At 30.6% G+C, this 15,972-nt stretch overlaps 1 protein-coding gene across 1 annotated transcript; it reads left to right on the top strand.

Moving 5' to 3' along the window:
* The first annotated feature begins 737 nt into the window (after nt 1-737).
* Nucleotides 738-8,552, top strand: LOC132729737 (uncharacterized). Its single transcript, XM_060715565.1, has 3 exons — nt 738-1,035; nt 3,522-5,371; nt 7,676-8,552. Exon 2 carries the CDS (start codon nt 3,529-3,531, stop codon nt 5,287-5,289), a length of 1,761 nt encoding a protein of 586 aa, XP_060571548.1. The 5' UTR covers nt 738-1,035; nt 3,522-3,528; the 3' UTR covers nt 5,290-5,371; nt 7,676-8,552.
* The last annotated feature ends 7,420 nt before the right edge of the window (nt 8,553-15,972 follow it).

Raw genomic sequence — 15,972 nt, 5'->3', positions numbered from 1 at the left:
AGCGTGTAACCATCGCTGAGAAGCCTTTGACTCAATCCTTTGAGAAGTTGCAGGACTTTGAAATCAGGTTTGATGAAAAAAATCAACACAAAATAGTGGTTTTTGGCAATTTTGAGATGTCCCCTCGTTGCCATGGTAACAGAAAATTTAAGACTCAGCATGCCGTTACAGAGGCAATTGTCCAGTTAACATTTTTGCCAAGTTTGATCAGTATTGAAGTATTTTTCTAAAGTTTTATAGCAATATGAACTTGTAACGGCTTTTATATTTCACAAAATGCTCATGCGGTAATAGGTTAATTTTGCCAATTAAACATTATGTTTTAATAACATACAACCAATTTTTGCCATAGAATTTCAAACGATTTTACGCCTAACATTGAATTCAAATTTTGTAATATTTTGACACAGGTTTTACGTTGTTTTTTACGTTTTTTCATGACACATGTATTTTATAGTGTGTCTACTTAAATACAGGTCAGTTAATTGATCGGTTGAATGTCAGCAAATCCCGCTACTTTTGAATAGATGGCAGATGGTGTGTTATCAACAGAATAGTTAAATACTGTATATCGTAAACTAATTTTCAAATATAAAATAAAAATAGGGCATAACTATATAATCGTTATAATATAGACTATAAGTAAACATGTTGTGTTTCGCGGACGCTAACGCACAAGTAAATAGGGTAGCCTCTCTATTACAGAGACAGAACCTAAACAAGTAAGATGTTCATTCAAATCAGAAAAGGACTAATTCATTTCTGTTGTCAGAGTAAATTATAATGCTTGCAAATGACAGGAGAGATTATAAAAGTTACTTCCCTTTACTACTATATTCTAAACTTCCGCGTATCAAAGTTCATTTTAAAACTAGTAAACAGGAAGGAAAAGACTAGTTAGAATTGAAAATTATTTCATTACTATTTTTGTTTGTGGTTACGAAAGATGTGTATCGTAGATGATTTAAAAGAAGAGGATAATATGCGCTCATTTACAAATTAAAACATTATCGTGCAAATTCAGTTTGACTTAAGGTAACTAATATTCTTTTTTTTTTTGGGGGGGGGGGGGTGAAAACAGACTTACAGCACAATCATGCAGGTTTTAAATGTGCGATCCAGATAAGTAACAATGAAAAGTTTGCATTTATAGTTAAAAAGTATGCTGTATTGCCTGGCGGTTGCAAAAGAATATAGTTTGAAGATCGTAAAACAAAAATGGTATAAAAATCCAAAAGAAATATGAATACTTTTGTTATCTTTTAAAGGGAGGCTAGCGAAAGTAAACGATTATAATGATAGTAATGTTGCTAGAGTTTTATAAAAATGGAGTTTCCAAGTATCTATAATGCTGAATTTAAACGAAATTTGTGTTTCTGTTTACGTAGATAATTGTTATATAATTAGTTTGGAAAGAATTTATCTTAAAATATCTGACATATCAATACCCCAGAGTATACAAAATTGTACGCTTATAACTATTATAACCGTATATTTCAACAACTTTATTTGATATATTATTATTTATTCGATGAAACCCAAATTTGAATGGTTCTAATTATTAGATAATTAATTAATGTACCATGCAATTTATATATTTCTTATTCCAATATTCTGAATGTCCTCGAAAGCTATAAGAATTGACGACAAGGGGTATTATGTTTTTTATACTATTGCAACACCTAAATTACATTTTTTGCATGTATATAAATTATAAATAAAAACTTGTTTCTTTATATTTTCAATATCTTTGAGGACGCAGAACTCAAGTGTCAAAACGTGTCATTATAATTAAATAGATTGTTCTTAAGTTGATATAAGGTAGAAAAATGCAGAATCGTAGATGATTTAAAAGAAGAGGATAATATGCGCTCATTTACAAATTAAAACATTATCGTGCAAATTCAGTTTGACTTAAGGTAACTAATATTCTTTTTTTTTTTGGGGGGGGGGGGGATTGAAAACAGACTTACAGTACAATCATTAAGGTTTTAAATGTGCGATCCAGATAAGAAACAATGGAAAGTTTGCATTTATAGGTCAAAAGTATGCTGTATTGCCTGGCGGTTGCAAAAGAATATAATTTGAAGATCGTAAAACAAAAATGGTATTGAAATCCAAAAGAAATATGAATAATTTTGTTATCTTTTAAAGGGAGGCTAGCGAAAGTAAACAAATATCATTATAATAGTAATGTTGCTAAAAATTTTATAAAAATGGAGTTTCCAAGCATCTATAATGTTGTATTTGAACGAACGAAATTTGTGTTTCTGAATACGTAGACAATTGTTAAATAATTAGTTTGGAAAGAATTTATCTTAAAATATCTGAAATATTAAAACCCCATAGCATACAAAATTGTACGCTTATAACTCTTATAACCGTATATTTCAACAAATTTATTTGTCATCAATTAGATGTACGATCGAATTAAATTATTATTATTTATTCGATGAAACCCAAATATGAATAGTTTTAATTATTAGATAATTAATTAATGTACCATATAATTTATATATTTCCTTATTCCCATATTCTGAATGTCCTCGAGGGCTATAATAATTGAAAAGAGGAATTATATATTTATACTATTGCAACACCTAAATTACATTTTTGCATATATATAATTTATGAATAAAAACTTTTTTCCTATATTTTCATTATCTTCATAACATTATCCGTGAGGACGCAGAACTCAAGTGTCAAACCGTGTCATTATAATTAAATAGATTGTAGAAGAAATGCAGACTATAGGCATTGATACGGAGTAAGCTGTGAATTTATATCAATTTTTATAATCATTGTTTTGCAGAAAAACAATGTAAAATGAATTGCTGTTTAATGCATTTGAATGATAAAATTTTTGAAAGGAAAATTTGACAAAATAAAACGAAAATACTATTTACAGTCAGCAACCTAAACGTTACGAATTACGAAATCAGGAAATAATTATATAAGGAAATAAACAATATAAGGAAATAATAATATGCCATTTATCAATGATATTAACAGAGATTTTATTTTTAGTCAAATAAAACTGATAACGTAAAAATATTTCGACACTGTTTATGTGGATAAAGTGCGCTATCAAGTTAATTTGTTTACGTGGCCCGCTTTTGTTTGAAAATTCAAGCTATTTTCTGAAAATAAACCATTTTATCTAATACTTTGTATAGCCCAATTACAATTTTTTAAAAATAAGGCATGATCTCAACAGTTATAGATTGACATACAACAAATATTTAACATCTGATTTTGTAAATTCGTTAATAAACTTTCAAACAAATTTAAGGTTTAATTTCCGAAATAAAATTGTTATATTTTATTGGTTTTCTTAAAAAAGTAAATATTCTAACGGTTTCGAGCTAGACATATTTATTGTCGCAAACTTAATTTATTAACGGGAACAAACTTACTTTGTAATAATAGTCAATAATTCATTTTGTTAATTATCTTCCTCTATATGTACATGTAAAAAGGGGTTTAAATATCGTGTTTCTTTTATGTTTATTTCCTGTCAGATAGACTATGGAAGTACCAGGAGAGCTAGCTGGCCCCTCTGATAAAGATTTGAACTATTTCTGCATTCCATGCGGCATAGATGGTTTTAAGGAACCAGCATATGGGTATTGTCAAAACTGCGAGGAACATCTTTGTGAAAGTTGTTATAATCATCACAGGAAGCAAAGACCGTCAAGAAAACATGTTTTACTTGACAAGGAGAGAATGCTACAGAGACCGAAGACCGGGAACATAACAAAAGACCGAATAACTGATTTCTGCACAAAACATGTCGACAAACCACAGGAATTCTATTGTAATAAACATAGTTCTTCTGCATGCTCTGTTTGTGTTACCCTAGAACACAAACATTGCAAAGTTGACTATATTCCAGATGTTTCAGACAGTGTGTCTGATGAACTAGAAAATTTGATGAATCGGATGGAGAAACTTATTAAAAAATGTAATTCTAATGTCAAAAGTGCTGGAACTGAGACAATAAACGCCGAACAAATGTACAAGGAAGTTGCTGAAGCTATACATCAATTCAGAGAAGAAATAAACGAATGTTTAGACCGGATGGAAGCCGACATTATGGCAGACGCTGAAACTTACGCACGGAGAGAAAAATCTAAACAAGAAAATGTAAAAGAGGAAAGTTTACATATCGCAGAGGAATTGAAAAGTACAATGTCAATGCTCAAAGGCCTTAGTGACAAAAATAATCTCAATCAGCTGTTTATTGAGATGAAAAATGCTGAATCTCATGTATTAAGGCTTTCAAGTAATGAGCAACAAATGGCAAGGGACAGTAAATCAGTCGGTGATGTAAAATTTATCCGAAACCAAAATATTTTTGATCAGTTGAGAAAGGAAAACGTTCTCGGGACGTTGTCTACATTGAGGAACACTTCTGCAGATTATGCAGCATGTGCGAAAACAGTAAAATCAATTAACATGCGATCCTTTATAGATAAGGAACCATGCAGTATTGCAGGAATGGTAATGATTTCATCCACAAAAATGATCCTCGCTGAAATCAGCAATAGCAAAATTAAAATGATTGATGTAGACAATGAAAAGTTAGTATCAGAAATATCCGTATCATCAGCACCACGCGATATTATAAAGATTCCACAAAATAAACTTGCGGTTGCCTTAGTTAATGCAAAACATATCCAGATAATGTCTTTCAATGACACAAGTATGTCTTTAGATCGTTGTTTTGATGTTGGAAAGGAGAGTTATTGTATAGCTTATTGTCAGGGCAAACTAGTAGTAGGCTGTAACTACAACCCGTTCCCGGTCCCATTATCCTTCTTCTCAGGACAGCTGGTTATTCTGGATTTAGACGGAAATATAATACACGTATTTGATTCTCTTAAACTGTATGGTGGACCTGAAAAAATTACTATCAGCCGTGATGAGAAGTTCATATATGTATCTGATTATAATATATTGTCACAGATGAGCAAGTTTCTGAAAGTGGATTGGCAAGGAAATACTGTACAAAGATTCCAAGATAACGCATATAAAAGACCTGTAGGAATACAGGAGCTCGAAGATGGTACCTTGTTGGTGTGTTACATAGATAGCCACAATATTGTAAGATTGACGAGCAACTTCAAGAAATGTAGGATTGAAGGATTAGAGAACACAGAAATACTCCATCCACACGCTGTTACATACAGTCATAGTGATAGTAAATTATACATTAGTTGTTCATCCAAAAAAGGTTTCTTTGGTCCTCGCGATTTACTCAAGGTGTTTAGTATTACATGGGTGTAACAACACATCATTTTGCATATTATATGTATATATGAAAACAGAAAGCAGGAAACACTCTACATATTGTACAGGAAAATACATTTTATTATAATGCAATAGTCAGCAAAACTAGAAGGTCTCCTTTCGTACGATGAAGTCTCTTTTACATTAAAAAATATGAAAAATGATAAAAGTCCTGGATGTGATGGATTTACAGTTAACTTTTTTAAAACCTTTTGGAACAGAATTGGACATTTTGTTGTGAAAGCTATTAATTATGCATATAATGCTAATTCATTTTCTAGAAATCAGAAATTAGGAACCATAACATGTATTCCGAAAGAAAACAGGCCAAAACAATTTCTAAAAAATTGGAGACCAATTACCTTATTAAATGTAGTATATAAATTAGCTTCAGGTAGTATAGCAAATAGATTAAAAACTGTTTTAGATATTTTAGTGTCAAAAGATCAAACTGGATTTGTTAAGAATAGATATATTGGTGAAAATACTAGATTATTATATGATATAATGAAATTTACTGAAGATAATAATATGCCAGGTTTAATTATGATGATAGATTTTGAAAAAGCTTTTGATACTCTGTCTTTTACATTTATTGAGAAATGTCTTTCGTTATTCTGTTTTGGTCCTATGTTTAGGAAGTGGATATCTCTGTTTTTATATAATACTGAAACTTGTGTCATATTAAATGGTTTTTTATCCAATTTTTTTAAAGTTAGACGAGGTTGTAGGCAAGGCGATCCAATTTCACCGTATATTTTCATTTTATGTGCAGAGATATTAGCAGTAAAAATAAGACAATGTAAGGATGTTAAAGGCATAATTATAGATGGGGAAGAATATAAAATTAATCAATTTGCAGATGATACATCACTTCTATTAGATGGTTCAGAAAAATCTCTCAATACTGCTTTAAAGTTATTAAGTAAGTTTACAGAAATTTCTGGATTAAAGATAAATTTTGACAAAACTAAGGTTATTTGGATAGGCTCTCTTAAATATAGTACTAGGTCAATTAAGACAAGATGGAAGTTAACTTGGGGTGATACTCAGTTCAAATTGTTAGGTTTAATATTTGATGTTGATTTAGAAAAAATGATTGACTTAAATTTTAATGAAAAACTTCAAAACGTAAAAAATAGTATCATTCACTGGAAAAAGAGAATATTAACTCCAATAGGAAAAATTGCTGTTATTAAGTCAATATTGCTTCCTTTATTTACTCATTGTTTCACAAGCCTACCAACACCAAATACTGTATTTTTGAAAACACTTAATGACTTATTTTATGATTTCATTTGGGAAGGCAATGCAAAAATAAAACAATCAGTACTTATTAAAACATACATAGAAGGTGGTTTAAACATGGTTGATATTTATAGTTATATACATAGTTTAAAGATAAAATGGTTTAAAAGATATGTTAGTAATAGCAAAAGTAAATGTTATAAGCTAGTAAACACATGGTTTAATATTGATAACATTTTTAACACTGGAAAGATGTTTTGTAATTTGATTATTAGTAAAATAACAAATTCTTTCTGGATTGATGTTTTAAAAGCTTATATGGTGTTTGTAGATAAACTTTGTATAGATAATATAGAGCAAGTATTACATATGCCACTTTTTTACAATCACAACTTTTTAGCAGGAAATAGATATATTTACATTCAGACATTATATAATAAAGGAATCAGATTTGTAAAAGATATTATAAATGAACAGGGTAACTTTGTAGATTTGATATATTTAGAACAGGTCACAGGTAAACCTGTGAACTTTTTACAGTATCATAGTTTAAAACAGGCAATAAAAATGTACATGCAAAAGTTAAATATTTCTATTAGTAACAATTTGCTTAATGTTCAATATCCTATAATAAATTGTTATGTTAAACCTATTTTAACTATGAATAACAATAAGAAATATGTTTATGAAATTATAGCTAAAAATTCAGACATACCTACAAGTCAAGAAAGGTGGAACACATGTTTTAAAGATAATAACATTAATTGGCAGTTAATATATAGTTATGTTATCCTTAATTGCTTAAACTACACTTAATATGTGAAACAAAACTTTACCTCGTAACAGATTGTTTAATTGTTTATTAATAAGTAGTAATTTTTATTGGTAAAATATTTTTGGAAAATAGATGGGTTTATTGTATGCATGTTGTTTATATTTATATGCAAAATATATACTGTAGATGTATTTGACAATATTTACATGAATATAATTATTTTGCAACATGTATATTGTATATTAACAATGTAAGGTATGATGGAGGATGGCCCCGAACCCCTTATACCTATTACGGGGTAAATAAACGGGGTTACCCAGATGGGGCCTCAAGAAAAAAAAAAAAAAAAAAAAAAACATTATATTATAATGCGTTTTAGTAGTTAATCAATTAGATCATCATTTTATTTTATATGCAAATGTAAATGATCTTCGATAAATGAATGGACGTTAATGAAAACATCATATCATTGCCATCGTCTACATTAGATAGGTATACATTCGTTATCATGCCCTTACATTGACTTCTGTTGATAAAATATGGTGAACAAGATCAACAAGGAAAGTTCAATGAAAGTGCATACCTGATATAATTAGCTTTATCAATCACCTTCAGCTTTATTAAACACCTCATCACTACATATTAAAATAAAATGAAGTGAATGGAATACATTACCTCTGTATACATGTAGTTTGAAAATATTAAACGTGATAAGATTTGAATCGAATACATGTTTAGATTTTAAAGTCTCTCTTACATTTGACTAGAAACATGTGCATGTGGAACTATTTCTTAAAAATATAACCCTTTGCATATTAATTACTGGGCGGGGCATGAACTCGAGAGGTTCTTGATATTATAAAATATATCAGACTAGGCACGAAAAAAAATGAAGGGCGTCTTAACCTTGCCTGATACATTTTGTAATATCAGGCACTAGCATGGTATTTTCTGTTTATCAATCACTTTGAATATTACTTGTCATGTTAGTCATAATGCAATTTTGAATGTTATGATTTATCATTTTATTAATTATTATATCATTTCACGTATATCAGACATTACTGCTTATATGACTTCATATAGATATAGTAGTTTGTTACATAACAAATTTATTATTACAATGTATATAATGTATATTGCACAAAAATAAAATATTGTAAATAAATTAGCCAAACGATTTTGTAAATTAACAAGACCATCAATAGTATCAGCTGTTCTGATTCAAGTGTTTTTTTTTAAATTTTCTGAAAATACCGTAATATTACGCAGCGCCAGTTTCCCATCACTTGTATAAGTCTGTTATGCATAAAATATAAAACTGCATTAAAGTCTAGATATTAACTTACCTTTTTGTGCAAATCATGTAAAAATGACCCATAACCCACCTGGAAAACTAGCTAAAGTTTAATATTACATACACTGCATTGCCTCTTATCAAACTTTTTGTGAGCCCTGTAATAGAATACCTAAATCTGCGACAGAGAATGGGGTAATTTGAGTCTCAATTGCCAACCAGGGTGACGAGGTTTTATGTTGTATGGTTTGCCAGCACTATTTAGTGTTGGGAATTGAGTACCGCTCAAGCCTGTACTGGGGGCGGGGGGTGAGGGATGTCGCAATTATTCATTGTCATTCATGTACAGACTCAATCAAACCGAGTCTGCAATTTTCATGTAATTTTGTTGTGATTAATGCTTCCGAGGGATCACTTTGTTTCCAGATTTTTATCTGTAAGAAGTTGTTTCCTCAAAGAATTTAAAAATTATCTTATTTCTGTTAATTTTGTGTCATGCAGGTGCATCGATGAAAGACAACTGTTAGCATGAAACATCTGCGACAACAGGTTCAAAAATGAGGAGAGTTTTGTTTTACAATGTTGTTAATCATTAATTCTTGTGATAGACTGGTTTGATTTTGGGAAAATGTTCATCCTCACGGCATTTTTTGGTACAAGCAGGTAGTTGGGTTTACTTACCTATTTCGAGTACGCTGAATTCATTTTTTGCTCTACCACGGCTGTATTTTTAGTCCTTGACCTTTAAAAATCAATTTCAAAATGACCGCCATTGAATTTTTTAATTTTACTTTTATTTTCCCATTGGCGAGATACATACATATTTTTTGGCATTTTAATTTAAGACTTTGTTAATTTTAGTATGCTGAAGTGTGTACGAGAAGAATAGATGCAAAAACAACAAAATTTATTGCGGCAGCCATCTTGGATTTCAAAATGGCTGACAATGTCCTATTTATACACTGTGTTATAATTAAAGTTAACAAGCACGAGAAGACATTTTACCAGGCATGTTTTCTTTTATTAGAAGTACAGTGATACTTATTAAGACTTCAAAGCGCAGATTTTGAAAAACATCCATTAAAACTACAAACTTTATGGTGCAAAAAGGTCACAGTTTATACCCTAATACAACGTGAATGAGAGTCGTATTTGCGTTCACTTTGACATCAAGTTGTTATTTTTATAATACTAAGAATACAATGCATGTTCTTTAAATTATTTCGATGTTTTTTAAATTGGATTTGTATCGCTCTGAGGGGGGACCTGCTCAAATGTCTGTTCGTCTGTCTATCTGTCCGAGCGTCCTTTTATGATAGTTAGGGGTATTTGCGATCACAATTAGGCGTTTAGATTAATTCCGTATACCCCCAACCTATAGGATGAATCATTGGTTATGGGAGGCAAAAGGCTCAACAAAAGAAACAAACGTTAAGATAACAGGCATTAATGTGTGGCACATTGATACAATGTCATAAGAAAGACCCAGTTTGAAGCTCGACTAATCAAGTTAGACTTGAAAGTGCTTGAAAAAAGATGTGCATTTAAGTATTCTGTCATTAAGAGATGGATTTTGAAAAAAAGAGTTGAGCATAAATATACGGCCTATAAAGGATTGGGAAATGATATACTTTATATTATTACTTAATCTTCAAATAGGGATACCATGAAAATTGTTTGGTTATTTCTTATGTCAATGTCAATTGCGCAAGAACATGTACTGGGACATGAAATGATTGAGAGCCAATTCAACAGTCCAAAGATCAGGGTCATGTCAATCAAGAAACACAAGTTGGTAAAAGTTCATTGGTGGGTGAATCCGATCAAACATTTTTCATGCACGACATGATATTTAAAAAAAGTCTTAGTATTTCCAAAAGTAATATAGGAATCGCCATCCAGGCTGGCATTCGAAATATATATATATATATTTTTTTTTCATGAAATAGACTACTTTCCTGAACAAAAAGAGTTAATGTTTCTTATTGTAAGAGAAATATTCCATATGGCGTTTATCCCATTGGAAGCCCCTACATACTAGTGCCGAGCTTCGTGCATGAGGATAATATTTCATTTGCTTATATAGGTAACCCGACAAGAACATGGTGGTTGAGGCCCCTGTGTTAGGACTTTTGTCGTTTATTTTGTTATCATGTGGTATTAAATTATCTGTTTTGATTGACCTAGAGCAGGCGGTGTACGGGTAAAAATATTTAAATCTGTCATTTATTAGATGGATATTGGCATAACTGGGCATACATTTGTGGCACATTAGGACTACTTGTAATGCTTAAACATTAGGTAGATAGCTTGATAGATCAATTTAGAACATTGATGGTTGTGTCAGTATCTTTGTCATTTAATCATGGATGCTTTTTAAAAATATCAAGGTTTACTGAAGATATAAATAAATGCTTCTTGATGTTTCTAATGTTTGTAAAACTTGTAAGACTACAGTAACCATGCCTTCAATGTAAAAAATGGAAAACAAGAATAACAAGGAAAGTGGCACACCCTTGTTTATCTTTGTTTTACATAATTGTCAGGATAGTGCAAAAATAGTTGGTACACATTTTAGTGACTAAAATTACACTAAGAAATACCAAAGTAATATCATTGAGTGATAGTAGAAAAAATATGGATTAAATAGCTATATTGTGGCAAATGACATCAAAATATGTTATATCAAAATGGAATAAGATACTCATCAATTTCTTGAAAGATAACCAATACAAGAACATAATAAGTATGAAGATTTGAAAATATCTTAGTCACTTGAATGATTTTAAAACATTGGGTAGAATAAGGCGCAGCGTCCTTGGCAAAGTAACATAATTATAATGAAGACGTTGATATTAACTATGACAATGAATGAATAAATATCAATGAATTAAGACAAAACGCAAACAAATCTCGTATTATCAGTTAAATTAATAAAATTTAAAGACATAGGCTTCGATGGCATATGTTACAAGATTTAGTAGCAAAAACCCAAAATGCTCTATAAAATTATTATGTGTTAATAAAAAAGGGTAAACAGCGGTAAATCGTCAATATATTAATTGCAAAATTGGTATCAATTATCTGTCTAATCTTCTATGCATGTACCATCATCAAATACCCGCGGTAGACCTATAATGTTTTACTCTATATTATTCATTGTATCATAGTTTGTGGACCGTTCTGTTGAAAAATTGTCAGAGTTAAATCGTATACATATACATGCACAGTGCGGTAACTGGAGTGCAGGTATCAGTTACCCGCACTCCAGATAATGCCCGTTGATTGGTTCATTTTTGCTGGGGTTTACTTATTGTGACGGCAGAGAAAGGGAAAGGGGCAGAAATATCATATTCAAATGCTCGTTCATTGGTTAATTTTTTATTTTCATATTATGACAACAGGGAACGTGCTGTCATGTTTGACTATGATACAAAAGAGAAAGAACACCAAAACACTCGGCAATCTGGTTTATACTCGTACAAATCAGATAGCCTCGTGTTTCGGTGCTCTTTCTATTATTTAACTGTAAGACAGTGCATGCTCGTAGACTATTTATGGTTCATGTTTGCGATACTTTTTTCAAAGTGAAAGATAATAAAGATTAAAATGACTTTACCATTTATTTGTGTTTATTTCAATTAATATAGATGATCTATTTTTAACCATGTCTAGGCATGTTTAAAGTTTGATTGATAAATACGACCCTTTATAAAGTAGCTATATCAATACAACAATAAAAAATATCGTATAAACACATCTGCGGATATTTCTAAATTCCAAATTTTTCAATTTCCCCTTTGATATATGAATTTTGCGTAGGCCGGTGTAATAGGGTGCTTGGACGGTACCTTGCAATTTCAATAATGTTTATGTACAAGCTCAATCAAATCGAGCCTACAACATTTTAATTTTGCCGTTTTGATCGTTTTTAGTGATTCTGTTGTTTTTTTATTTTAAATCGGGTCGTACAATACAAATTGTTGCAAAGACATGCGGACCCAGAGACATATATAGTCGCTGACCTTTGAAGATGACAGGCAATATTTAAAATATTTACATACTGACCTTGACTCTTGGCATTCAAAATATAAAATGACCTAGTGTCCATAAAGGTTTACACAAAACTATTCTATCAAAATAAAAAAACTTAAACATCTAATGGTAAATTAAAATTTGCAGGTTTTCTGTGAGACATTTGGGATCTCAGTTACATGATATACATTAATTGTCCAAAAGGAATGACCTGTGATAATTTGAAGTAATGATGTAAATTAAAGTGTGCAGTATACCTACACAGTGTGTACAATTCGACATGACATGTTGCTTATATCATTTTACAATGTTTGATACTCATGCCTATAGAGGATCCATTTGTTTAAAAGCACTTTACTTATATTTGTTAAAAAAGGTGTCCATTTTGAAATCAAAGATGGCCGACACAGCAGTCAAATTGTAAAGCATGTATAATTATCAGCCAATTATTCCTAAAATTAATTGAAACTTTATTCCATGTAGATAAACGAACATACGATACGCTATGGACAGAAAATTTTAATTTTTTAAGTAGATGATAAAGGACTCAGCGTACCCGAATTATGTAAAAACGATTGACTACCTGCTTGTACTAAAAAATGCCGTTAGACTCTTAACGGAGGGTCTTTTCTGAAAATCAAACCCGTCTAGTATGATGTCTGACATTAAAATAAAATGATGAAGTACATGCAGTGTTCTAAAGATAATGAGAAAGATGTTATACATGTATATACATAAAACAATCTCAATGAATGCAGAATACGTACGTAGAATGTACAATATAACATGTTATGCAGTTAAAACAATTCAATACTAAATATTTTGATTTTATCCGCACAGAAGCCGTGTGCAGAAGAGCAACTAATATACAATTTTTGATCTCTTTTACAGTATGTAACAGCCTGTAGAAAATGAAGGTTTGCTTTCTCCAATCCTACAATTGGACATTCTTTAAAGCTCCTCGACAATCTTACAATTGTGTGAATGTTCCTGTAGCATACCAACAACGTACCACCTCTTAACTCTTGTATTCCTGTAGGACTTACATATCCTTGATCCTCGAATCTTTGTACAATGTGTCCTTGCCAGTCTATCTTCAGGAACTGGAAAGTAATATCATTCCTAAGATATGGCATTGTTCCTTATCAAAAGAGGGCTTCATTTGAAGTGTTCTTTCATACTGGACATATATTGTACTATCGTCCCTATATATTTATCATTTTTCACTTGATGTACTATATCTTTGCTTGGGACAAATGTAATATGACCCTTATCTTCCACTAATTGGTTTTCATTATCTAATTGTCTTGCAACTCGAGGTACGATTTGTGTCATCTCATTAAACAACTTATAATGTTGTTTGTCCTCGTTACTATGTTCTTTTAGTCTGTACAATGTACTTGGCATTTCCTCTTCGATTTGTAAACTTTCTGCGTTTATATTTTCTTGTGTAGATTTTGCTGCATGCTTGCGAGCTTTATATTTTATCCTTTATATTTTCGGCCTCCATCTGATCTAAAAATTCGTTTATTTCCTTTCTAATCATCTGTAAATCTTCAGCAATTTTCATGAACATTTTTTTCAGGTTTCCTGCAATATCGGAAATATACTTAACATTGCAATGTTTTCGATCTTTGATTAAACAAGCAGAACATGCCATAGAACGATGTTTACTACAAAAGAACTCCTGTTGTTTGTTACTATGTTTAATGCAGAAATTAATTGTTTGATCACTGTCTTCGGTTGCTTTTGCATTATTTCCGTATTATGCTGAACACGTTTTTTTATGATATTTGCTGTCTGTGATGATAGGAACATCTCTTACACAGATGTACCTCACACTCCTGGCAATAGACGTAAGCTAGCTCTTGTAATCCATCTATGCTGCATGGAAGGCAGTAAAGATTAAAATGTTTCTTTGAGGGAGCTGCTAATTTCCCTGATATTTCCATGATTTATCTGATAAAAATAGAAGGAAAGGAAACTTTAATGTGAGAAAAACGCTTATACGAAATAATAACTATTTTCAAAATTTTATTGCAGTTTTCCTATTCACCAATTCAAAAATAAGTTCACCTATTTAACTTTTGCTTCAGTATGCTGTCTCGGCCATTTGGATTATTTGACTATCTTATCAATGATTTCAGGATTAGAGTAAAACAACTATATTTAATTCTACATTATGCTTTTGATCGAGTCATCTCCCTTTTTACATTATAAAGATGTGTTATACAACTTAAAAATGTTATACAACTTAACATAATAAAGATTTGTTATAACTTAAAAATGTGACATTGATTTTACATTGTGTATAATGAATGTGTACTCGTAATTGACATTGCGGTAATAAACGTTTTTAAAAGTTGTTGAAATATCAATTTGAATAATTGTCATTGATACGAATACAAACAATATATATATAAATGCAAAATTTAAAATAAAGTATTTTATAAATTTCTTCAGAGGATGCTTAAAACCCGCATATAATTACGCATGCTTAGTTGTTTTTTTTCGTTTAATCGTATCGCAATGTTATACAAAAGTCAGCTTTCGTAAATTCGATTAGAACAAAATATGACATTTTAAACTTGCAAATTCTTTACCAAAACACGTTTGTACTACATTTGTTATATAACCCGAGTAATAAAATGTTACTATATAAGTCCCCTTCGCATATCAGGAGCTTAAATATTTTTATTATGAGTTTAATTCAAATTTCATGATCTATATATTTTCTTGTAAAACATGCAAATATTCTTTCTCTACATGTTTTGTTCTGTACTGTTTTTGATTTTTTTTTGTTTTTGGGTTTTCATTATAGTATCATTATTATACAACAAACACATGTACACGAACTTTAAATATATAGTTCAAAACAAATTTGATACATATTCTTACCTGTTCTCTCTCCTTTATCAGTTGTAACATTATCTTTGGAACGCGGAAGAGTTCAAAATAAAATCTGTATCCGAATGTTATTCAAGTTATGCATCATGTATCTTCATAACAGCAGAATTGAATTTCGTGCTTTATGTTTTAAAGCGGCACGCCTCCAGATTCATCCGAAATTTCATGAGAATTAAAAAAAGTACTTAAAAGATAAAATATTGTGAAATGAACACAGAAAGTATAATTTACACTTATAATCCATTTTCATGAAAATTAGGATGAACCTGGAGGCGTGCTGCTTTAAACATATTTGACAAAGGATGTTAACATGTCCTTGAAGTATCCAAGGTTGTCGCAAACATGCGAATAGTTATATACATTTTATGTTATTTTGTTCAATAATTGTTCATATTAATGTACTCCGTGTTTTATTTTT

The sequence above is a fragment of the Ruditapes philippinarum genome, unplaced genomic scaffold (assembly GCF_026571515.1).
Source record: "Ruditapes philippinarum isolate M1 unplaced genomic scaffold, ASM2657151v2 ctg3587_1_1_1_1, whole genome shotgun sequence".
In the NCBI taxonomy this organism is placed as follows: domain Eukaryota; kingdom Metazoa; phylum Mollusca; class Bivalvia; order Venerida; family Veneridae; genus Ruditapes; species Ruditapes philippinarum.
The sequence above is the reverse complement of the archived record's forward strand: the minus strand, read 5'-3'. Positions and strand labels throughout refer to the sequence as shown.

Excerpts from the sequence above, each read along its gene's own strand:
- LOC132729737 (XM_060715565.1), top strand. The coding sequence starts at position 3,529 with ATGGAAGTACCAGGAGAGCTAGCTGGCCCCTCTGATAAAGATTTGAAC.